At 46.5% G+C, this 24174-nt stretch overlaps 1 protein-coding gene across 1 annotated transcript; it reads right to left on the bottom strand.

Annotated features, from left to right (window-relative positions):
* Positions 1-484: 484 nt before the first annotated feature.
* LOC143961859 (C-reactive protein-like) lies at positions 485-24174 on the bottom strand. Its single transcript, XM_077471195.1, has 2 exons — positions 24093-24174; positions 485-2737 (listed from the first exon to the last, which is right to left on the bottom strand). Exons 1-2 carry the CDS (start codon positions 24148-24150, stop codon positions 2118-2120), a joined length of 678 nt encoding a protein of 225 aa, XP_077327321.1. The 5' UTR covers positions 24151-24174; the 3' UTR covers positions 485-2117.

Below are 24174 nucleotides of genomic sequence, written 5' to 3'. Positions count from 1 at the left end.
AATTTTCATTTAGTTGAGCTACGAGACTCTCAATTCCCTTCACCAATCATTGGCAGCTCTCGTTGTTGAACCACAGAACTCATTAAGATATAAAGATTGTAAAGGTGCCAAGTGCCTATCATCACAATCAATAATTATCCCAAATAATTATCACAATCAATAGTTATCAATAATAATCATCACAATCAATAATTATCCCAAATAATTATCACAATCAGTAGTTATCAATAATAATCATCACAATCAATAATTATCCCAAATAATTATCACAATCGATAATTATCAATAATAATCAATAATAATCATTGCAATCAATAATTATCCCAAATAATTATCACAATCGATAATTATCAATAATAATCATTGCAATCAATAATTATCCCAAATAATTATCCCAATCAATAATAATCATCACAATCAATAATTATCCCAAAATATTTCTAAAAGTTATTATTTATTGATTAGTTTAACATCTTAAAATAAATAAAAATTTTTAGAAATATTTTGGGATAATTATTTAACATAAAGTTAGGCATTTGGCACCTTTAACCCATTCGCTTCCAATAATGGGTTTCATATCTGAGCAGCAGTGGGAGATACACTTTTCTCTCCTCCATATCACATGCATCCCCTCCATGTTTCCCGGGATCCACGCTCCCATCGGTGGACCTAGGACAAGCATGGTGGTGGGTGCCTCCAGGTATGGGGGGTTGGAGGAGACCAACAAAGGTTCATTAACTGCCCCCCCCCCCTGGGTCTGTCACTTTCCCTAGCCACTGTGGTCACAATTTCTACCAATAACCCCAATGATAGGGGACCGTTCCTCTTAGTGACACCAAGATGGGGTACAGTTCATCCCAATGACACCAACAATGGGGAACAATTCCTCCCAATGACATCAATGATGGGGCACAATTCCTCCCAATCAAACAAATGATGGGGAAAAATTCCTCCCAATCACACCAATTAAGGGCAAAAATTCCTCCCACTGATGGGGCACAATTCCTCCCAATCACACCAATTACGGGGAAAAATTCCTTCCACTGATGGGGCATAATTCCTCTCAATGACACTAATGATGGGGCAAAACTCTCACTGACACCAAAAATGGGACATTGTTTACTCCAACTAATGCTGGGCCATTTTCTACTCCCGGTGGCCTCATTCTGCCCCCCCCTAAAGTCTGAAGGACAGTAAACTTTGTATAGAAAGTTTGGAGACTCCTGTCTTAAGTCATAGAGATGATCGGGATGTTCAGCTCTATGATAAGCCAGCAGAACCGCCGGCTTGGGTCCTGGGTTCTGTGGTGGGACAGGAGAGCCAAAAGAGGCACTGGAGGGTGTGGGGAAGGGGATGGATGACACCTTCCGCTGCCTGTAAAAGTGATCCAGCAGCTAATCAGCCACTGTGATTGCTTTTACATTGTAGAGCATTGCCAGCTCTAAAAAAAAAAAGGTACTGAAGTCATAACTACAGCCATGGCCCCGGTATAACCTCTCAAACTGCCACGGAGTACCAGTATGTCGTTTGGCAGAAAGTGGCAAAGAAAACCCCACAAAGGTTCTACTTGCAGCAAAAGGGTTACAATTCCTACCTGTTATTTATTTTGTGGTTCCGTATTTACTAGAAGGAAGGTGCAACACACTTAAGAAAATATATCCCAATATACGGTTGAGTAAATAAGAAATCTTATTGTTGATTTGGATGAAAATTAAATGATTGTTTTTAATGAAATTCAAAACCAGCAGTTGGGGCATCTTAAAAACAGAGAAATTGATTTACTAAAGGCAAACAGGTGGTATTGTTTGCAAGAGAATTTTCACTTAATTTAGTCAATGTGGTGACAATCCACTTTTCTAAGAATACTCAATCACATGCCTGGATAACACCTGTGTTTTTCTTGCAGATGATTGGATGATGGAAGTGAGCAGAGCTTCACCTATGAGTTTTCCATTGACCCAGAGTTGGACCACTCCAGTGTCGGAGTTCCAGGACACACAGATGTGTTCCAAACCAAGTGATAGATGTCAGCAGAGATGCACCTCATACACTAGGGAAAATTCCCTTGCAACGTAAACAGCTTATTTGCCTTTAGTATATCAACCTCAAGGTGTGTATTATAAGCTGATAGGCTGACATGACAGTTTGGGCTGGATAAGAACTTCCCCTTTGATTTCATAGACTAGAGACTTCCAATTAATGACATTTCCATTGAAGTCACCATAAAGGGCTTTCTGTACATCTTCGGAAGTCAGGATATTATCCCACATGTGAACATCACTTATTTCACCAACAAATGACTGCTTAGGATCAAACCCTCCACCAATAGAGTCTTGCTCCTGTCCCAGAACAATGCTGTCTTCAGGTGCGATAGAAGACCCTTTCATGGAGGCTTTTCTTGGGTAGAGCTTTCCATTGACCCAAAGCTGGATCACTCCAGTGTCGGAATCCCAAGTCACACAGATGTGCCTCCAGTCCAAAGACTCAGAGTCCATTTTAAAATGAGTGACTTCCTGGTTGATATGCATAGAAAAAGTGTTTGGAGGCTGTAAGAAGAAGAGAAAGGCGTTGTCCTTCCCGGGAGTAGCAAGAGAGAAGGTACTATAAGGACGGGAAAGGTCGGTATAAGAACGTAGACAGACGCTGACTTCCTGTAATGGTTTTGTAATTGTAGGTCTTAGAATGACATGAGCCGTGTTGGTTTCTTTAGGGAAGACGAAGACTTTGCCCTCCATGTCTAAGGAAGAAAACAGATAAAACTCATTACTGATACATATCAAAGCTTTAGATGATGAACGATAAACTCAACGTTAATTTATAGGTACTGGAATCATAATGAAAACTACTTGCCGACTGCAATATATATATATATATATATATATATATATATATATATATATATATATATATACGTTGCAGATTGCAACTGGTTTGCCTGCATTATGAATTAAGGTGTCAGTCATAACCCTCGTACTCTTGTGCAACCAGTGGCTCGCTTTCTTATTAGCTGCTGGAACACTTTCTGCCCCTCAGATGCCCATGCCCCCTCCCCTGGCCAATTGCTAGTGTTTCTCAGGCTTGCTGTTTCCGCCAGTTCATCCGAGAAACGATAAACGATCCGACTGTGCTCCCATAGGTGATCAAAGACTCTTTGATCATCTATGGGATACTAGGGATATGGGATACTAAGATACTAAGATACTCTTTGAACATCTCTATGGTTTGGAGGACCGAAGTGACGTCACTTCCAGTCAAGGTGGAATTAAATATATTTCCTGGTGCCTCCATGGCAGCATACCAATGATAACTCCGGCCCGGAGTCCTCCCCTCAGGATAGTTACTAGCTTATAAAAAGGAAACCCATATCCCCCCCAGCATTCTCCTTTTTTCCCTCATACCTGATGGATAGTCTTCTTACCTCTGCCTGGCGCAGCTTCCGTCTGGGTTCCGGCCTCTCCCAGTCTTGGGTTGCTAACAGCACTGAAAAGAGGGGAGCCCCTATCTATAAAATTCTATGGAATATGGGGTCTTTGGGGAATATTTCCTTTTTTTGCTTGCAGTTAGTAAAAAAAATAAAAAAATTAATAAATAAATAAATAAAAAAAAAATATATATATATATCATCTGAAATAAAGAAAAATAATATATATAAAAAAAAAAAAATCGTAGAATTAGATAATGACAATTTTTTTTTTTAGGAGACTTTTTTATTTCTTTCCTGTCCATTCTTTTAGCTTCTATTTCAGTCGTCTTTTCCGCCCTTACTTGCCTTCACAATTATGAGCCAGCCGGCGTTTGACCAAGACCCTCGCTTTCTTAGGTAAGGGCACATACATACAAAAAAAAAAAAAGAAAGAAAGGAATTAGACTAAAAGAGTGCCTTGGGCTGTTACTCTCGTTTCAGCACTATACACCAGAACACGTCTAACCAGACTTCTGGCCACCAAAGTGGACGCTCCCATCCAAGTTCAAGACACAGCCGTTCCGCTAGCTCTCATCATCAGTCTAAAAGGTCATCCTCCAAACGGCAGTGGTCAAGAAGCCCATCCAGGCGAGAGATCAAAGAGTGTAGGGCATGTGGAGCGACGCCTTTACCAGATAAACATATCTGCCAAAATTGCTTGCAGGGTTATGCGATTCAGGGGACCGAAGTTGAGCAGGTCACAGACCTTATTAAAAGAGTAGTCAAAGACTCCTTCACTGAACTAATGCAGGCGAACCCCTCTCCGCAGGGTTCCTCTGGCGGCCAGGTTCAGTCTCCTGCGTTATCCATTCCTGGCCCGTCTTTTGCAGCCCCTGCAGTCGCTACATCAAGCCCCCCTACCCGAGTTGGAGACAAAAGTGACTCGGAGGACTCCATAAATGAATCGGATCCATGTGGATTGTGGATTCCATTTTTTCGCTAGCGCAACTATTTGTATTGGCGGTTAAACAAGCCATCAGTTGGGAAGAAGCAGTAGAGCCTCCAAAAAAAAAAAAGCAAAGACTTTCTTTCCTTTCCTAAAGAAAAAACACAATTTTTTTCCCCTTCCTGGAAGAATTGAAAGATCTAGTGGAGGGTGAATGGAAAAAAAACGGACAAACGTTTTTCCTTGAATAGGCTACAGAAATTGTATCCTCTGGCAGATTCGGATGCGGCTTTCCTGGACACTCCTCCGGTAGTTGATGCGGTGGTAGTGCGGCTAGCAAAGAATATTAGCCTCCCTATGGAAGATTCGGCTTCCTTTAAGGACCCATTGGATAGACGAATAGATGCGGACCTGAAGAAGGCCTACCAGTTGGCCGGCGGAGCCTGCAGACCAGCGGTGGCCCTGGCTTCAGTCTCCAATGTGGTCAAAGTGTGGACGGAGAATATCAAGTAGGCTATTTGAGAAGATGTCCCCAAAGATGATATTATTAAAACTTTGGATGAGCTTAAAATATCGGCAGATTTTATTAGAGAGGCTGCAATAGACACCATGAGATATTCAGCCAGGGCAATGTTACATGCTGTTATGGCCAAAAGAGCATTGTGGCTAAAGCCGTGGGCAGCGAATGCGGCATCCAAACAAAATTGGTGCAAAATCCCATTTGATACTTTCCATGTGGGTAATGCGTATAGCACTGTCTATTTGGACGTAGTTATAGCTCTGGAGTATAATGGGGCCTTCCCCTGTAGTTGGCTTCACCGGGACGGAGAGGGTAGCTGGTGGTTAACCCACCCCCGATCCGTTCAAAGGCTTATCTGGGCTTTTTCCACTCCCTCCTATCTCAATGTTTTTCCTCTTTCAGTCCTAGCTGATTCCTCCTTTACACCCACCCTCCACTGTCCCCCCCCCTCCCCCCCCCTTTTTTTTTCCCTTTCCTCCTTCTCCCTCCCTCCCGCTATCTCTTAGGAACTATTAGCCAACTTACGCACCATGGCCGTCAGTGATGCAACAGTTAATGGTGACCAGGGGGCATGAGGCCACTTTGAACAAGCTTGAACGTAAGCAAGACTCTGCATGCTACGGGTTTCTCCTTGGCAACTTAGTGTCTGCAATATGCTTTTCTTAATTAACGCAACTGCAGTTTATGGTTGCTTATATGCAAGGTTGTATAAATGGTTAACGAGACACTGTACAGTTTACTATCTTTTTGTCTTTTTCTGTAACCCTGTTTTTGCTTATTGTTATCTTGGAAACATAATAAAATTCTAAAGTTAAAAAAAAAAAATCCCATTTGATGGGAAGGCCCTCTTCGGAGAGAAGCTGGAAAAGGCAATCTCGAGGGTGACTGGAGGAAAATCAAGGTTGCTCCCCCAGGATAGAAGGGTTAGGCATTCTCGAGTGGTGTCATCTAAATATCAGTGTATAGAAATAGAAATTCCAGCAACTTCCGGCAAAGTAGGGACTCCAAAGGGACTTGAAGAAGCACTCGGGCTACTTTCTTGAAAACAAATAAGCAAAGAAGTCTCCCCAGCACCCAGGAGGGTGCGAAGTCCTTTTGACAAGAGGCCATCCCCACCAGTAGGGGCCAGATTGAAGGAGTTTGCAGAAGCCTGGCTGCACAGATGCAGGGACCTGTAGGTAGTATCTACAGTCAGGTTCAGACATTTTTGGATGTTCCAAGAACAGCCCCCACAAGACTCATTCATTCAAACAAAGATCCCAACTTCACCTTTAAAAGGCAGAAGCTCTGCAAAGTTACCTTCAACTCCTGCTAGTGCAACAAGCGGTGATACCTGTCCCTCCCTCCGAAAGATTCACAGGGTTCTACTCTCCTCTCTTTTTTACCCCCAAAAGGGGTGGAGGCCAGTAGTGGATCTCAAAGGGTTAAATCGATTTATTCAGTTGGAATCCTTCAAGTTGGAATCATTACAGACAATCATACAGGCAGTTCAACCAGGAGACTGGATGATCTCGGTGGATTTGCAAGATGCGTATTTCCATGTGCCTGTGCTGCCAGCCTTCCAAAGGTTTTTGAGGGTGGCAGTAAGATCAACTCACGTTCAATTTCAGTGCCTTCCTTTTGGTCTGTGCACATCACCAAGAATATTCTCGAAGGTGTTGATTGCAGTTCTAGCACCCCTCAGAGAGAAGGGACTAATAAACACAGGGAAGAGGGCCCTGATCCCGACGCAAGCAATGGTTTATCTAGGTGTCCTCTTCGACACCAAGGCAGGCACAGTGTGCCTCCCTCCCCCAGAAAGTGACAGCGATCGCTCAGAAAATGTGCCACATAAGAACGCTATCTCACCTGTCGGTGTCAAATTACCTAAGTCTGATAGGGACCATGTCAGCTTGTATACCGATGGTGCCCTGGTCCCATTGGCATCTGAGGACTTTTCAATGGGGCTTTTTGACACAATGGAAGAGGAAGTCACTGTATCAAAGGATAGCGATATCGACATCCATGAAGAGGGGTCTGCTATGGTGGACAAAAGAAGACAACATCTCGAGGTCTCGCCTCCTACGGGGCCCCGCTTTGACCATCCTTACCACCGATGCTAAGGGGTGGGGGGCACACTGTGGTCACCTGGAGGTACAAGGGAGATGGGATATCCCCACAGAGGGAATAGTATTCAATATCCTGGAGCTGCGAGCGATATATTTGGCACTGATAAATTTGGAGGAACATGTATGTCAGAAACAGGTGCTGGTCCGTCTGGACAACAAAGTAGCGGTAGCATATATACAACGTCAAGGGGGAACTCACAGCTTCATGCTGTTGAGAGAGGTAGAGCCTATTATGTTGTGGGAAGAGAGAAATCTGGTGGATTTGAAGGCAATCTATCTCCTGGGCCGTTTGGATCAACAGACGGATCTCCTATCTCGCTGTTTCCCAGACAGCAACGAATGGTCGCTCCATCCGGCGGTGTTCAGGTGGATTGCGGGGTTACAGAAACCTCTGGAAATAGACCTATTCGCCTCCCCAATGAACGCAAAGTTGCCAAGGTTCCTGTCCCGCCTACCTCACCCTGGAGCAGAGGCGGTAGATACCTTATCGAGCCCGTAGCACTGAATTTCCTCCCAGACCATTGATTGCAAAAGTTCTGCTCAGATTATCAAGGGAGCCGGTCAGGGTTGTGACAGTTCTTCCCTATTTGCCAAAGAGGCCATGTTTCTCATGGACAATGAGCCTCAGTGTATGCCCCCTGGTCAAGATCCCAGTATTCCCGCAACTGCTCTCACAGGGAAAGTTTTTTCATCCGGCCCCATACAAGCTGAACTTACATGCCTGGATCTTGAACGGAAAATATTCCAATCCCTAGGATGTTCGGCTGGCGTAATTTCAACCCTATTAATGGCAAGGAAGCCCTCTACTAATTACATTTACTCAAAGATATGGGATAAGTTCAAACAGTTTGCGGAAGACAGACAGTTGAACCCAGCTGTGCCGTCCACCTCAGTAATCTTAGAATTCTTACAATCAGGCTTGGACTTGGGACTCAGCCTAAGCTCCCTAAAGGTCCAAGTGGCAGCTATTTCAGCGAGTACCCAGAGAAGATGGGCAGAAGATACACTCATCGTACAGTTCTTTAAGGCAGTCAAGAAGATTCGCCCACCGCTAAAACGTTCTTTTCCAGCCTGGGATCTACCTCTGGTTCTAGAAAGTCTAATGGCTCAACCGTTCATCCCATTGGATTCTGCTACACTTTGCAACCTAACCCTGAAAACGGTTTTCTTGGTGGCTATTACTTCAGGAAGAAGAGCCTCAGAGTTGCAAGTGTTGGGGGCAGAAAAATAGCACATAACCTTTTTTCCAGACAGGGTAGAACTACGGACAGTGCATGGTTTTGTCCCGAAAGTTTCTTCCTGTGCCACACTCTCTGAAGCCTGGGCACTACCAACCTTTACAGACCCACACTCTGGGGCGGTACAAGAACTGGACATTTCAAAAGTTTTATCATGCTACTTACAGGTCACGAGTCCCTTTAGGGCCTCGAATAGGCTATTCATAATACCATGGGGTAGGAATTAGGGATGAGCCGAACACCCCCCGGTTCAGTTCGCACCAAAACTTTCGAACGGACCCCACGTTCGTTACGAACGTTAGAACCCCATTGAAGTCTATGGGACTCGAACGTTCGAAATGGAAAGTGCTAATTTTAACGGCTAATATGCAAGATACTGTCCTAAAAAGGGTTTGGGGACCTGGCTCCTGCCCCAGGGGACTTGGGTCAATGCCTAAAATGTTTTTAAAAATGGCCGTTTTGGCGGGAGCACTGATTTTAATGACGATTAAAGTGAAAAAAAAGTGAAATATTCCTTTAAATATGGTGCCTGGGGGGTGTCTGTAGTATGCCTGTGAAGTGCCACGTGTTTCCCGTGTTTAGAACAGTCCCTGCACAAAATGACATTAAACGGAAATAACACCATTTAAAACTGCTTGCGGTTTTAATGTTATATCTGGTTCCTGCAATATGGTTGAAAATCATTCAGAAAAATGGCATGGGTAGCCCTCCCTGCCCATTACCAGCCTATTTGGGTCTTGTACGCATATTAAGGGGAACCCCGTACCCATATTAAAAAAAGGAAATGCGTGTGGCCCCCAGGCCCTATATACTCAGAACAGCAGTATACAGGCGGTGCAAACAAGACAGGGACTGTGTAGGTTTGTTGTGTTAAGTTGAATCTGTTTGTAATTTTCAACTGGTACATTTTTAAAGTGTAGCTCCAGTCAAAAAAAACTATTTTTAAGCTTTTTGGAAAACATAGGGAAGGGTTATCACCCCTGTATAATTTGTTTTGTCGTCCATCTTTTTTCATCTCACTTGCTGTTGTCTCTTTCCGTTTGCAAGTAGGAGATGTTTGTAAATTGGATGTTTGAAAGTAGGGGCCTGCCCTATATGCTCTGCAGAAATGGCGGAACAAGGTGTTGGTTTTGCCACAACATTGTAAGCCCTCAAAGTGACTCTTGGTGGGCACTGGAGCGCCCTGCTGTGAACGATTATATCAAGAATTGTAATTACATGCCATTGTTGAACAGTGGTAGAAAAATTGACCTTTGGTGGTTGTGGTGCTGGTGCCACAACACTATAAGTCCTCACCGTTACTCTGGGTGGGCACAGGAACGGGCCCTCCTGTGAAATATTATATCAAGAATTGTAATTACATGTCCCTGTTAAACAGGGGCAGAAAAATTGGGCCTTAGGCACTGGTGCCATCACACTGCAACCTCTGCCATATACTCTAGTTTTATTGAAGGAATTAGCCCTGCTGCAAAGCATTGTATCAAAAATTGTACTTAAACGCCCCTGTTAAACAGGGGCAGAAAAATTGGGCCTTAGGCACTGGTGCTGGTGCCATCACACTGCAACCTCTGCCATATACTCTAGTTTTATTGCAGGAATTAACCCTGCTGCAAAGCATTGCATCAAAAATTGTACTTAAACGCCCCTGTTAAACAGGGGCAGAAAAATTGGGCCTTACGCACTGGTGCTGGTGCCACCACACTGCAACCTCTGCCATATACTCTAGTTTTATTGCAGGAATTAGCCCTGCTGCAAAGCATTGCATCAAAAATTGTAATTGAACACCCCTGTTGAACAGGGGCAGAAAAATTGGGATGCTGGCATCACCCAGAACCAAAAATGTTCTTCCAACATATCAGCGGAGGAGGAAGAGGATAGACAATCAACATAACAGGACAGTCACTCAGCATCAGCATAGGCAGTCTTGAGGGGATGTGGTATTTCAAAAAAAATTATTCGGTTACATCAGCTTCAGGTGCTTGGTAGCTGTGGGTGATCCAAGACTGATTCATCTTGATGAAGGTCAGTCGATCAACTGATTCGGTGGACAGGCACACCCTGTGATCGGACACAAAGCCACCAGCAGCACTGAAGGTGCGTTCCGAAAGAACGCTGGATGCAGGACAGGCCAGTAGCTCAATTGCATACTGTGCAAGCTCTGGCCAGTGATCCATCCTCAAGACCCAGTAAGCCAGAGGATTTTCAGTGGGAAAGGTGTCCAAGTCTGACCTTGCCCCTAGGTATTCCTGCACCATGTAAATTAGACGCTGGCGATGGGTACTGGAACCAATCATACCTTGGGGCTGCGGACTAAAAAATTGTCTGAAAGCATCAGTCAGACGGCCACCTTCTCCACCGCTCCTTCTGACTGATGCCTCAGCAACACGTTGTCCAGGACCAGGAGTTTGTGACCTCCCAGTCTCTGGGAACGTGTTGCACAGAGCTTTCTGCAAGGCCTCCCAGAGATGTCTCATCCTCTGCTCCCTCTGCGATGGCAAGATAAGGTCGGCAACCTTACCCTTGTACCGTGGATCAAGGAGAGTGGCCAGCCAGTAATGGTCCCTCTCCTTGATCCGAAGAATACGAGGATCCTTCCGCAGGCTTAGCAGGATCAGGGAGGCCATGCAGCGTAGGTTAGCTGAGGCATTCGGTCCGGAGTCCTCTGGGTCACTAAGGACAACATGATCCGCAGCTACCTCCTCCCAGCCACGTACAAGTCCACGTGTTTCTTGGGACTGTAAATCATCCCTATAAGACTGCTGCTGATGCTGATGCTGAGTGTCAGCCTCCACCTCCATGCTGACACAATCATCCTCCTCCTCCTCTTCCTCCTCCTCACCCTCTTCCTGTGTGATGGGTGGCACAGCAGGAACACTGTCTGGATAAAGGGGGCCTTGAGAGGCAAGGAAGTCCTCCTCTTCCTGCCTCTGTTCTGCCTCAAGTGCCCTGTCCATTATTCCACGCAGCGTATGCTCCAAGAGGTGGACAAGAGGTACAGTGTCACTGATGCATGCACTGTCACTGCTCACCATCCTTGTGGCCTCCTCAAACGGTGACAGGACAGTGCATGCATCCCTGATCATGCCCCACTGGCGTGGTGAGAAAAAACCAAGCTCCCCTGACCCTGTCCTGGTGCCGTAGTCGCACAGGTACTCATTGATGGCCCTCTGCTGCGTGTGCAGCCGCTGCAGAATGGCCAATGTTGAGTTCCATCTGGTGGGCATGTCACATGTAAGCAGGGGTACCTGCCCAAGAACCGCTGCACCACCAGGTTAAGGACGTGAGCTACACAGGGCACATGGTTGGTGCCATTGTCGCAAACCACCATTCCTGGCTTAAGCTGGCGTGGCGTCAACCACCTCTCGGCCTGCCCCTGCAGAGCTGACAAAACATCCGCCCCAGTGTGGCTCCTGTCCCCCAAACAAACCAGCACAAGCACGGCATGGCATCGTTTTGCCTGCGTACTTGTGTAGCCCCTGGAATGCCTACGGAGCACCGCTGGTTCTGAGGACAGAGCACTGGAAGAGGCCATGGAGGAAGAAGAAGAGGAGGGGGTGGAGGAGAGAGGTGTGTCACAACCAATAGTAGCATTTTGGAGGCGTGGTGGCGGAACAACCTCCAACACTACTGCACCTTGTCCTGCATCCTTCCCAGCAGCCAGAAGAGTGACCCAATGGGCCGTGAAAGACAGGTAACGTCCCTGTCCATGCCTGCTGGACCATGAGTCAGCGGTAATATGCACCTTACCGCTGACCGCCCTATCCAGCGAGGCAAGGACATTGCCTTCCACATGCCGGTAGAGAGCCGGAATCGCCTTCCGTGAGAAAAAGTGGCGTTTGGGGACCTGCTACTGAGGAACCGCACATTGTACAAACTCACGGAAGGGGGCCGAGTCTACCAACTGAAAAGGCAGCAGTTGAAGTGCTAGCAATTTAGCCAAGCTAGCATTCAACCGCTGGGCATGTGGATGGCTGGGAGTGAACTTCTTCCGCCGGTCCAGCAGCTGGGGCAGGGACATTTGCCTGCTATAATCGGATGTGGATGTACCACTAGCAGAGTTCCCAGAAGCACTTGGCTGTGACACACCTAATTCTACACCTTCATTCCTCTCAGAGCAGGTTTCAGAGAGGACTGAAGGTCTAGTGGGGTTGGAGATGCCAGCTGAAGAGGAGCAAGGAGAGGTCCGCTTTGTTCTTTGGTGTGGGTCTTTGAGGTACGCTTGCCAATGAGCTGCATGGCAGGTCAACATATGTCTGGTCAAGCATGTGGCGCCCAAGCGGCTGATGTTTTGGCCACGTGAGATACGCTTGAGACATGTGTTGCAAATAGCAGCGGTGCGATCTGATGCACTCGTCTCAAAATAGGCCCACACCAAAGAATTTTTAGAATAATGCACAGAGGAATCGCTCTGCGCAGGCGGAGCTCTGCGGTGTGATTCAGTCGGTGTGCTGCCCCTAAGCTTGCCCCCGGAGGGCATCCTGCCTCGTTGGACATGTGCCGCCTCCTCCTCCTCCTCCCTCCTTCCAGGCACCCACGTGGAGTCAGTGCCCTCATCATCCCCTCCCTCTTCATCGCTGTAGCAAACCTGGCAGTATGCTGCAGCTTGTGGAACATGACTGCCAGATTGCTGTCCTTCTTGAGCATCCCCTCTCTCTGCGCTCACGCTACTGCCTTCCTCTAGCTGAGTGTCATCATCAGAGCCCACCAAACACTGGGCATCCTCCTGGAGCATGTACCCAACCCTGTGCTCAAAGAGTTCAGGAGACTCCTCAGGAGGACGTGGTGGGTCTAGGGAAGGAGTCACTGATGATGACATTGAGAGGAGGGAAGACGATGCGTTGGCAGCTGCTTTGCTACTACCCTGAGACTGGGTGAGAGAGGATGAGGAGGATGAAGAGGGCTTGGTCATCCACTCTACCAAGTCGTTGGCATGTTGCGGTTCAACATGTCCAGCTGCAGAAAAGAAGGACAAGCGTGTCCCATGGCCACGTGCTGATGACAATGCACCGCGTCCACGACCAGCACTGTTGTCTCTAGACACAGAGCCAGCTTGCCCTCTTTTATCGGCTCGCGCCTGTCTGCCTCTCCTTGCTGGCCTTCCAAACATGGTAATGGCCTGAAGGGAGTTGGGTAAAACAGTAGTTGGGTAATTTATATTGTGCTGGAGGCACACAACACCCACTAACTCCTGCAGATGCCTTTTTTATAGAACAGCAGAGTTAAAGGGGTATATACAGATGTATACTGTGCTGTGCTGGAAGCACACACAACTTCCAATAACTCCTGCAGATGACAATTGGGCCCAAATAGAGAACAGCTATGTAGGTGGATTATAGCGGTATGTACTGGGTACAGAGCACGCAGACAGCACGCACTATCTCCTCCTGACACTACTGACTGCAAGCTCTATTATTAAAGATGGACCACTAGCTATATAGGTGAGGTGAATATCACGGTGTATACTGCGGTCAGGGCACGCAGACAATAACCAGAAAACAGCAGAGTTAAAGGGGTATATACAGATGTATACTGTGCTGTGCTGGAGGCACACACAACTTCCAATAACTCCTGCAGATGGCAATTGGGCTCAAATAGAGAACAGCTATGTAGGTGGATTATAGCGGTATGTACTGGGTACAGAGCACGCAGACAGCACGCACTATCTCCTAACACTACTGACTGCAAGCTCTATTATTAAAGCTAGATCACTAGCTATATAGGTGAGGTGAATATAGTGGTCTATACTGCGGTCAGGGCACAGACAGTAACCACTACACAAGAGCAAGATAGGAAATCAGCCAAAAACGATTGGTGTGTAACTGTGTTGAAGGTACACAGAACACCCACTGCTTCAGATGCCAACACACTACACGAGGCCGCCTCAAAGGCGGCCTTATATAGTGTGGGGCGTGCACTACACAGCCTAAACTATGATTGGCCACAGGCAGGATGCCTGTGGCCAACCATGGCTCTCCTCGCTGCTGGCGCTGCGATTGGCCAAGCATGCGGGGTCACAGTGCATGCTTGGCCAATCACGAGCCAGCAATGCACTGCGCCATCGCAGTGCATTGTGGGCCGTGCGCGCCACACGAATTTTGACGCGAACGGACCAAGAGTTCGGATTTCGCCAAACGGACGAACAGCCAATGTTCGAGTCGAACGTACGTTTGACTCGAACACGAAGCTCATCCCTAGTAGGAATAAAGGGAAAGAAGCCACATCTAGGACTATCGCCTCTTGGATCTGCAAATGAATTCAAAAGGTTTATAGGGCAAAAGGGTTGGATCCGCCGGCGGTCAGAGCTCATTCCACTAGAGCTGTTTCGTCCTCATGGGCGGCAAGGGCATGCCTATCTTTAGAGACTATCTGCAAGGCAGCCACATGGACGTCGCCAAATACGTTCATGCTTCACTACAGAATTGACCCAGGGGCACTAACTTCGGTGGAATTTGGTAGAAGGACTATTGAGTCAGCCCTGGCATTGCCTTAAATAACGTTTTCCTTTTGAGGCATTACCCACCCTGGTTTTAGCTATTCATTGTATCACTGGTATGCTGCCATGGAGGCACCAGGAAAACGGAAAATTGTTTCATATTTACCGTAATTTTCCTTTCCTGGTGCCTATCCATGGCAGCATACATACCCTCCCTGGTATTCAATATAATTGAAGAATGCTAGGTTTGGGTTTCCTTTTTATAAGCTAGTAACTATCCTGAGGGGAGGACTCCAGGGCGGAGTTATCACTGGTATGCTGCCATGGATAGGCACCAGGAAAGGAAAATTACGATAAGTATGAAACATTTTTCTGTTTTTTTTTCTCTTTTTTAAAGCATGATCTTTTGCCTTTAAAGGGAAAGAAGAGATTTGGGGTCTTTTTGACTCCAGATCTCTCTATAAATAGAAACTGTCATCCTTATCTCTATTACAAGGGATGTTTACATAACAAAAAATATTAAAAGGGACAGTGTAAAAAAAAAAAATTAAATTAAAGCATGCAGAAGTGAATGCATATGTAAACGGTGTTTGTACCACACATGTGAGGTATCGCCGTTAACGTTATAGCGAGAGCAATAATTCTAGTGCTAGATCTCCTCTGTAACTCTAAACTGGTAACCTGTAAAGGCGTTTAAATCATCACCTACGGAGATTTTTAAGTGACATAGTTTGTCGCTATTAGGGTTGGGCGGAACACCCCCCCCCCTCCGGTTTGGTTTGCACCAGAACATACCGAACAGGCAAAAAATTTGTTTGAACACACAAACACTGTTAAAGTCTATGGGACACGAACATGAATAATCGAAAGTGCTAATTTTAAAGGCTTATATGCAAGTTATTGTCATAAAAAGTGTTTGGAGACCCGGGTCCTGCCCCAGTATCAATGTAATTTTATTTTTATTTTTTAACGTTAACAGTGAGTTTTTTTAATGCTTAAAGTGGAACAATAAAAATTTAATATTCCTTTAAATATTGTGCTGGGGGGGGGTGTCTATAGTAGGCCTGTAAAGTGGCGCATTTTTTCCGTGTTTAGCACAATACCACAGCAAAATAACATTTTGGAAAGGAAAGGAAAAATTGTCATTTAAAACTGATCGCGGCTATAATGAATTGTCGGGTCTCGGCAATACAGATAAAACTCATTGAAAAAAAAAAAAGAGCATGGGACCCCCCCCAGGATCCCATGCTCTTACTAACCAGGGGGCCCCGCCCCCCTCTGATGCCACGGAGAAGCCATGGGGAAGTCCCCGCGTGTCAGAGGGGGGCAGGGTCAACCAGGTACGTCACCGAGTGGCCCCGCCCTCAGTTATATAAGAACTGTCAAAGGCTATGAAGCGTCGCACGGCGGGAGCCGCCCATAGCTCTTAAAGGCCTTTTTTTTTTCTTTTTTTTAAATTACAATTTTTTTTGTTGTTGTTATTGCATTTTAGTGTAAATATGAGACGTGAGGTATTTTTGACCCCCCAGATCTCATATTTAAGAGGACCTGTCATGCTTTTTTTTTTCTATTACAAGGGATGTTTACATTTCTTGTAATAGGAATAAAAGTGACACCATTTTGAAAATAGTGTAAAAAATAAAAATAAAAAAAATTGTAAACGCACCCCGTCCCGACAAGCTCGCGTGCAGAAGCGAACGCATATGTGAGCAGCGCCTGCATATGAAAACGGTGTACAAGCCACACATGTGAGGTATCACCGCGATCGGTAGAGCGAGAGCAATAATTCTAGCCCTAGACCTCCTCTGTAACTCAAAACATGCAACCTGTAGAATTTTTTTTAACCGTTGCCTATGGAGATTTTTAAGGGTAAAAGTTTGTTGCCATTCCACGAGCGGGCGCAACTTTGAAGCGTGACATGTTGAGTATCAATGTAGTCGGCGTAACATTATCTTTCACAATATATAAAAAAAAAAGGGACTAACTTTACTGTTGTCTTGTTTTTTAATTCACAAAAGTGTATTTTTTCCAAAAAAAGGGCGCTTGTAAGACCGCTGCGCAAATACGGTGTGACAGAAAGTATTGCAACAACCGCCATTTTATTTTCTAGGGTGTTAAAAAAATTTTTTATAATATTTGGGCTGTTCTAAGTCATTATCTAGAAAGAAAAAACTGTTTTTAACTTGTAAACAACAAATCTCAGAAAGAGGCTCGGGGCTTAATAACAGAAGGCCTTGTTCTCATTGGATAAAAAGATTTTCTATGAATGGAACTGATGCTACGACTCTCTAAACTGCTCAGTCCCCACTGACACACTTATTAACCACTTTCAGACCGGACCATTTTGCTGGTAAATGACCAGAGGTCTTTTTACAATTTGGCACTGCGCTGCTTTAACTGGTAATTGCGCGGTCATGCAATGTTGTACCCAAACAAATTTGCGTCCTTTTCTTCCCACAAATAGAGCTTTCTTTTGATGGTATTTGATTGCCTCTGCGATTTTTATTTTTTGCGATATAAACGTAAAAAGACCGCAAATTTTGAAAAAAAATGATATTTTCTACTTTTTGTTATTAGAAAAATCCAATAAACTCAATTTTAGTCATACATTTAGGCCAAAATGTATTCAGCCACATGTCTTTGGTAAAAAAAAAGTCAATAATTGTATATTTATTGGTTTGCGCAAAAGTTGTCACATCTACAAACTAAGGTACGTTTTCTGGAATTTACGCAGCTTTTAGTTTACGACTGCCTATCTCATTTCTTGAGGTGCTAAATTGGCAGGGCAGTACAAACCCCCCCCAAATGACCCCATTTTGGAAAGTAGACCCCCTAAGGAAATTGATAAGAGGCATGTTGAGCCCATTGAATATTTTATTTTTTTGCCTCAAGCGATTGAATAATGACAAAAAAAAAATATTTTTTTTACACAAAGTTGTCACTAAATGATATATTGCTCACACATGCTATGGGCATATGTGAAATGACACCCCAAAATAAATTCTGCTGCTTCTCCTGAGTACGGGGATACCACATATGTGGGACTTTTTGGGAGCCTAGCCGCGTACGGGGCCCCGAAAACCAAGCACCGCCTTCAGGCTTTCTAAGGGCGTAAATTTTTGAGTTCACTTCTCACTACCTATTACAGTTTTGAAGGCCATAAAATGCCAAGATGGCACAAAACCCCCACAAATGACCCCATTTTAGAAAGTAGACACCCCAAGCTATTTGCTGAGAGGCATGTTGAGTCCATGGAATATTTTATATTTTGCCACAAGTTGCGGGAAAATTACAAACTTTTTTTTTTTTTTTTTTTTTTTTCACAAAGTTGTCACTAAATGATATATTGCTCACGCATGCCATGGGCATATGTGAAATAACACCCCAAAATAAATTCTGCTGCTTCTCCTGAGTACGTGGATACCACATATGTGGGACTTTTTGGGAGCCTAGCCGCGTACGGGGCCCCGAAAACCAAGCACCGCCTTCAGGCTTTCTAAGGGCGTTACAGTTTTGAAGGCCATAAAATGCCAAGATGGCACAAACCCCCCCCAAATGACCCCATTTTGGAAAGTAGACACCCCTAAATTTAGGGGTACACTAGTGAGACTAGGTAATAAATGGCGGGTGCCCTGAAACTATAAAAAATAACTAACCAACCAGCGTCACCTGTAACAGTTATATGGTGATCACTGGTGAAAGGGTTAACTAGGGGGCAATCAGGGGGCTTTATGCGGTAGTATATGGGGGTCCCTGGCGCTATAAAAAGCTGCGGCGAACCTAAATACCTACCTGCCTAACTAGCGTCACCTGTGACACTAATACAGCGATCAGAAAAACGATCGCTTATTAGGCTGGGTTCACACTGGAGCGATGCGGGAACGCCACGAATGCGCGGCGGGTTCCCGCATCGCATGCCTCCCGGCGGCAGCTCACACTGCCCTATGCGAACTGCTGGGAGTGTCAGTGAAATGTTAATGACACCCCCAGATCAGTTCGCATATCGCAGTGCGATCTGCAAACTTGGATCGCATGGTGTGAACACCCATGCGATTCAATTCTGCTGCGGACCAAAAAAGGGTCCCGTGCGAGTTTGCGGCGGGTGCGGCGGGTGCAATGCGAATTCAGCCATACTATCTGTATAGCTGAACTCGAATCGCACAGAGATCGGATGTGATTTGCACTGCAGTGCGGTGCGAATCACATTCGTTCTCATAAACCGCTGCAATGTGAACCCAGCCTTAGTGACACTGGCGACGGGGGGTGATCACGGGGTTAAACCTTTATTGGGGGGGTTAGGGGGTACCTTAGAACTAAAGGGGGCTAACCCTAACTGCCCTAACAGTTATTAGTCACAAATGACACCCGCCGGGTGATCAGGGGGTTAAACCTTTATTAGGTAATAAATGGCGGGTGCCCTGAAACTATAAAAAAATAACTAACCAACCAGCGTCACCTGTAACAGTTATATGGTGATCACTGGTGAAAGGGTTAACTAGGGGGCAATCAGGGGGCTTTATGCGGTAGTATATGGGGGTCCCTGGCGCTATAAAAAGCTGTGGCGAACCTAAATACCTACCTGCCTAACTAGCGTCACCTGTGACACTAATACGGCGATCAGAAAAATGATCGCTTATTAGGCTGGGTTCACACTGGAGCGATGCGGAAACGCCACGAATGCGCGGCGGGTTCCCGCATCGCATGCCTCCCGGCGGCAGTTCACACTGCCCTATGCGAACTGCTGGGAGTGTCAGTGAAATGTTACTGACACCCCCAGATCAGTTCGCATATCGCAGTGCGATCTGCAAACTCGTATCGCATGGTGTGAACACCCATGCAATCCGATTCTGCTGCGGGCCAAAAAAAGGGTCCCGTGCGAATTTGCGGCGGGTGCGGCGGGTGTGGCGGGTGCGGCGAATGGCTGAACTCGAATCGCACAGAGATCGGATGTGATTTGCACTGCAGTGCGGTGCGAATCACATTCGTTCTCATAAACCGCTGCAATGTGAACCCAGCCTTAGTGACACTGGCGACGGGGGGTGATCACGGGGTTAAACCTTTATTGGGGGGGTTAGGGGGGCACATTAGAACTAAAGGGGGCTAACCCTAACTGCCCTAACAGTTATTACAGTCACAAATGACACCAATGCAAAAAAAAAAAAAAATGACATTGGTGTCACTGTGACTGGGGGGCAGGGGTAATTGGGGGGGTGATCGGGGGGGTGTGAGTGTGCCTGGCATGTTCTACTGTGTGTGTAGAGTGTTGGTGCAACTCACCGATCCGCTCTCCTCCGTGTCGGAACGAAAAATACCGACACGGAGGAGAGAATACATCACTTCCTCTCCTGTGTTTACATTACAGGAGAGGAAGTGATGTCACGGGGGATTTCTATTCATCGGGAGCGATCGCGAGGGGGTGGCCATGAATGAATGGCCGCCCCCTCGTCCCGGATCGCTCCCGGACGAAAACCGACCGCCGCAGGCACCGGGCGGGGGCCCGATCGGGCCCCCGACCGGCGGGAAGGCAGGGACGTACATGTACGCCCATATGCCTGCCCGTGCCATGCTGTCGACGTACATCGTCGTGCGGCGGCCGGCAACTGGTTAAAGACCATTGGCACCTGTAGATTTAAGCCCCCGTACACACGGTCGGATCTTTCCAAACAACAAACTCCGTCAGATTTTTTCCTACGGATTCTGTCCGAAACTGGTGTTGCATACACACGGTCAGACAAAGTTGTCGGAAAATCCAATCGTTCAGGAACACGATGGCGTCCGTTCGTTACGACGGGACTACGTTCAGGCTAGTAGCCAATAGCTTTGGTCTAGGAATTTGTTCTGAGCATGCGTGGCACTTTGTGCGATCAGGATTCACTACAAACGATCGGAAAAAGTCAGATTGGATTTTGCTGTCGGAAAATTTGAGGCTCTGGAAAAAGTCTGATAGAGCCCACACACGTTCGGATTTTCCAACAATATAATCCGATCGGACCTTTTCCATCGGAATTTTCGACCGTGTGTACGGGGCGCTAAGAGTTAGGCTATCACTCTAAGCCCTTGTACACACAGTCGGACATTCTGACAACCAAATCCGTTGGATTTTGTCCGACTTATTTTGTCTGAAACTGTTGCATACACACGGACAGTCCGATCGGATCATGTTGTCGAAAAATTTTATAGCCCTGCTTTAAAACTTTGTTGGTCGGATATTCTGATGGAAAGAGTCTGATGGAGCCCACACGCGGTCGGATTATCCGACAACACGGTCCGATCGGACATTTTCCGTCAGAGTGTTCGACCGTGTGTACAAGGGTTAAGAATGCACAGGAATAAGGCCACAACCAGCTTAACAGTAAATCAGTTGAATGTATTAAAGCAGTTCAATGTAATAAGGTGCAATTGAACAAACAGATGAATGCATAGACAAAAGAGCACAACAAATGGACAACAAATCACCTAGAGAATATATAGCGATGCTAACTCAAATCTTATTTGGGTAACTATAGTGTCTAAACAATGTCAACCAGTTCAAAGCAATATAAATGGTTCTGGTGTACACTATGCACATATAGCCCCAGTAAGGCATGGGCATACCCGGCTTTAGGGTTGGGGTACCCCTGAAGGTGGTTCGTACCTGAAGTCAAGTATTTTAATGTTGGCTTCCATTGGGGCCCTTCCATCTTTAGGTGGTGCATGTCCCTTTTGGAGCGTGGTTGGATGATGGGAGATAGGTTGCTAAGTGGAGAAGTCTCTGTTTGTGCTAACAGAGTGTGGAGGGCATGTAGGACATGTAGTTCAGCTAACTACTTCCTAGCAGGTGGCTATACAGGTCCCAATTGCTTGGTGGTCAGCAGCTCACAGTGATCAGGTCCAAGATCCTCAAACAGATCACAGTCTCTCAGCTCAGACCCTGAAGATGCAGTGATTCTCTCTCTCAATTCTCAGTCTCTAAAGGCAGATCCAGCAGGCTCGAGTGCAGGTCTTAACTCAAGTCATGGCTCAGACCTTACCCAGCTCCCGGCTCTCTGGATGATCTAAGGGCTCTCTGGAACTGGATGATTCTAAGGGCTCTCTGGGACTGAATGATCTAAGGGCTCTCTGGGACTGAATGATCTAAGGGCTCTCTGGGACTGAATGATCTAAGGGCTCTCTGTGACTGGATGATCTAAGGGCTCTCTGGGACTGGATGATCTAAGGGCTTTCTGGGACTGGATGATCTAAGGGCTCTCTGGAACTGGATGATCTAAGGGCTCTCTGGAACTGGATGATCTAAGGGCTCTCTGGAACTGGATGATCTAAGGGCTCTCTGGAACTGGATGATCTAAGGGCTCTCTGGAACTGGATGATTCTAAGGGCTCTCTGGGACTGGATGATCTAAGGGCTCTCTGGGACTGGATGATCTAAGGGCTCTCTGGAACTGGATGATCTAAGGGCTCTCTGGGACTGGATGATCTAAGGGCTCTCTGGAACTGGATGATCTAAGGGCTCTCTGGAACTGGATGATCTAAGGGCTCTCTGGGACTGGGTGATCTAAGGGCTCTCTGGAACTGGGTGATCTAAGGGCTCTCTGGAACTGGGTGATCTAAGGGCTCTCTGAGACTGGGTGATCTAAGGGCTCTCTGGAACTGGATGATCTAAGGGCTCTCTGGAACTGGATGATCTAAGGGCTCTCTGGAACTGGATGATCTAAGGGCTCTCTGGAACTGGATGATCTAAGGGCTCTCTGGGACTGTATGATCTAAGGGCTCTCTGGAACTGGATGATCTAAGGGCTCTCTGGAACTGGATGATCTAAGGGCTCTCTGGAACTGGATGATCTAAGGGCTCTCTGGGACTGGGTGATCTAAGGGCTCTCTGGGACTGGGTGATCTAAGGGCTCTCTGGAACTGGGTGATCTAAGGGCTCTCTGGAACTGGGTGATCGAAGGGCTCTCTGAGACTGTGTGATCTAAGGGCTCTCTGGAACTGGATGATCTAAGGGCTCTCTGGAACTGGATGATCTAAGGGCTCTCTGGAACTGGATGATCTAAGGGCTCTCTGGAACTGGATGATCTAAGGGCTCTCTGGAACTGGATGATCTAAGGGCTCTCTGGAACTGGGTGATCTAAGGGCTCTCTGGAACTGGGTGATCTAAGGGCTCTCTGGAACTGGATGATCTAAGGGCTCTCTGGAACTGGATGATCTAAGGGCTCTCTGGAACTGGATGATCTAAGGACTCTCTGGAACTGGATGATCTAAGGACTCTCTGGGACTTGATGATCTAAGGGCTCTCTGGGACTGGATGATCTAAGGGCTCTCTGGAACTGGATGATTCTAAGGGCTCTCTGGGACTGGATGATCTAAGGGCTCTCTGGGACTGGATGATCTAAGGGCTCTCTGGAACTGGATGATCTAAGGGCTCTCTGGAACTGGATGATCTAAGGGCTCTCTGGGACTGGGTGATCTAAGGGCTCTCTGGGACTGGGTGATCTAAGGGCTCTCTGGAACTGGGTGATCTAAGGGCTCTCTGGAACTGGGTGATCTAAGGGCTCTCTGAGACTGTGTGATCTAAGGGCTCTCTGGAACTGGATGATCTAAGGGCTCTCTGGAACTGGATGATCTAAGGGCTCTCTGGGACTGTATGATCTAAGGGCTCTCTGGAACTGGATGATCTAAGGGCTCTCTGGAACTGGATGATCTAAGGGCTCTCTGGGACTGGGTGATCTAAGGGCTCTCTGGGACTGGGTGATCTAAGGGCTCTCTGGAACTGGGTGATCTAAGGGCTCTCTGGAACTGGGTGATCTAAGGGCTCTCTGAGACTGTGTGATCTAAGGGCTCTCTGGAACTGGATGATCTAAGGGCTCTCTGGAACTGGATGATCTAAGGGCTCTCTGGAACTGGATGATCTAAGGGCTCTCTGGAACTGGATGATCTAAGGGCTCTCTGGAACTGGATGATCTAAGGGCTCTCTGGAACTGGGTGATCTAAGGGCTCTCTGGAACTGGGTGATCTAAGGGCTCTCTGGAACTGGATGATCTAAGGGCTCTCTGGAACTGGATGATCTAAGGGCTCTCTGGAACTGGATGATCTAAGGACTCTCTGGAACTGGATGATCTAAGGACTCTCTGGAACTGGATGATCTAAGGACTCTCTGGGACTTGATGATCTAAGGGCTCTCTGGGACTGGATGATCTAAGGGCTCTCTGGAACTGGATGATTCTAAGGGCTCTCTGGGACTGGATGATCTAAGGGCTCTCTGGGACTGGATGATCTAAGGGCTCTCTGGAACTGGATATTCTAAGGGCTATCATTCAACGAGCAGAGCTTCCAATGGATAAATGGAAAGAGCTCAGCTCTTCCTTGTGGAACCTCTTTAAATAACAGAGAGATGGAATATCAGAGAAGATGGAATATTACACATTACTGATTTCTACTAGTAGTAAGTGTGCTCAGGATCTACTACCTACCTTCCTGTGCAAGAGACATTGGGACCACCAACAGCAACACCAGCACACTCAGCTTCATTGCCCTGCCCTGAGAAAATACAAA

The sequence above is a fragment of the Lithobates pipiens genome, unplaced genomic scaffold (genome assembly GCF_037356315.1).
Source record: "Lithobates pipiens isolate NorthernLeopardFrog02 unplaced genomic scaffold, aLitPip1_a1.2 Scaffold_8, whole genome shotgun sequence".
Taxonomy (NCBI): Eukaryota; Metazoa; Chordata; class Amphibia; order Anura; family Ranidae; genus Lithobates; species Lithobates pipiens.
The sequence above is the reverse complement of the archived record's forward strand: the minus strand, read 5'-3'. Positions and strand labels throughout refer to the sequence as shown.

Excerpts from the sequence above, each read along its gene's own strand:
- LOC143961859 (XM_077471195.1), bottom strand. The coding sequence starts at position 24,150 with ATGAAGCTGAGTGTGCTGGTGTTGCTGTTGGTGGTCCCAATGTCTCTT. Across the intron at positions 2,738-24,092 it reads AATGTCTCTTGCACAGGAAG|ACATGGAGGGCAAAGTCTTC; the intron begins GTAGGTAGTAGA and ends TTTCTTCCTTAG.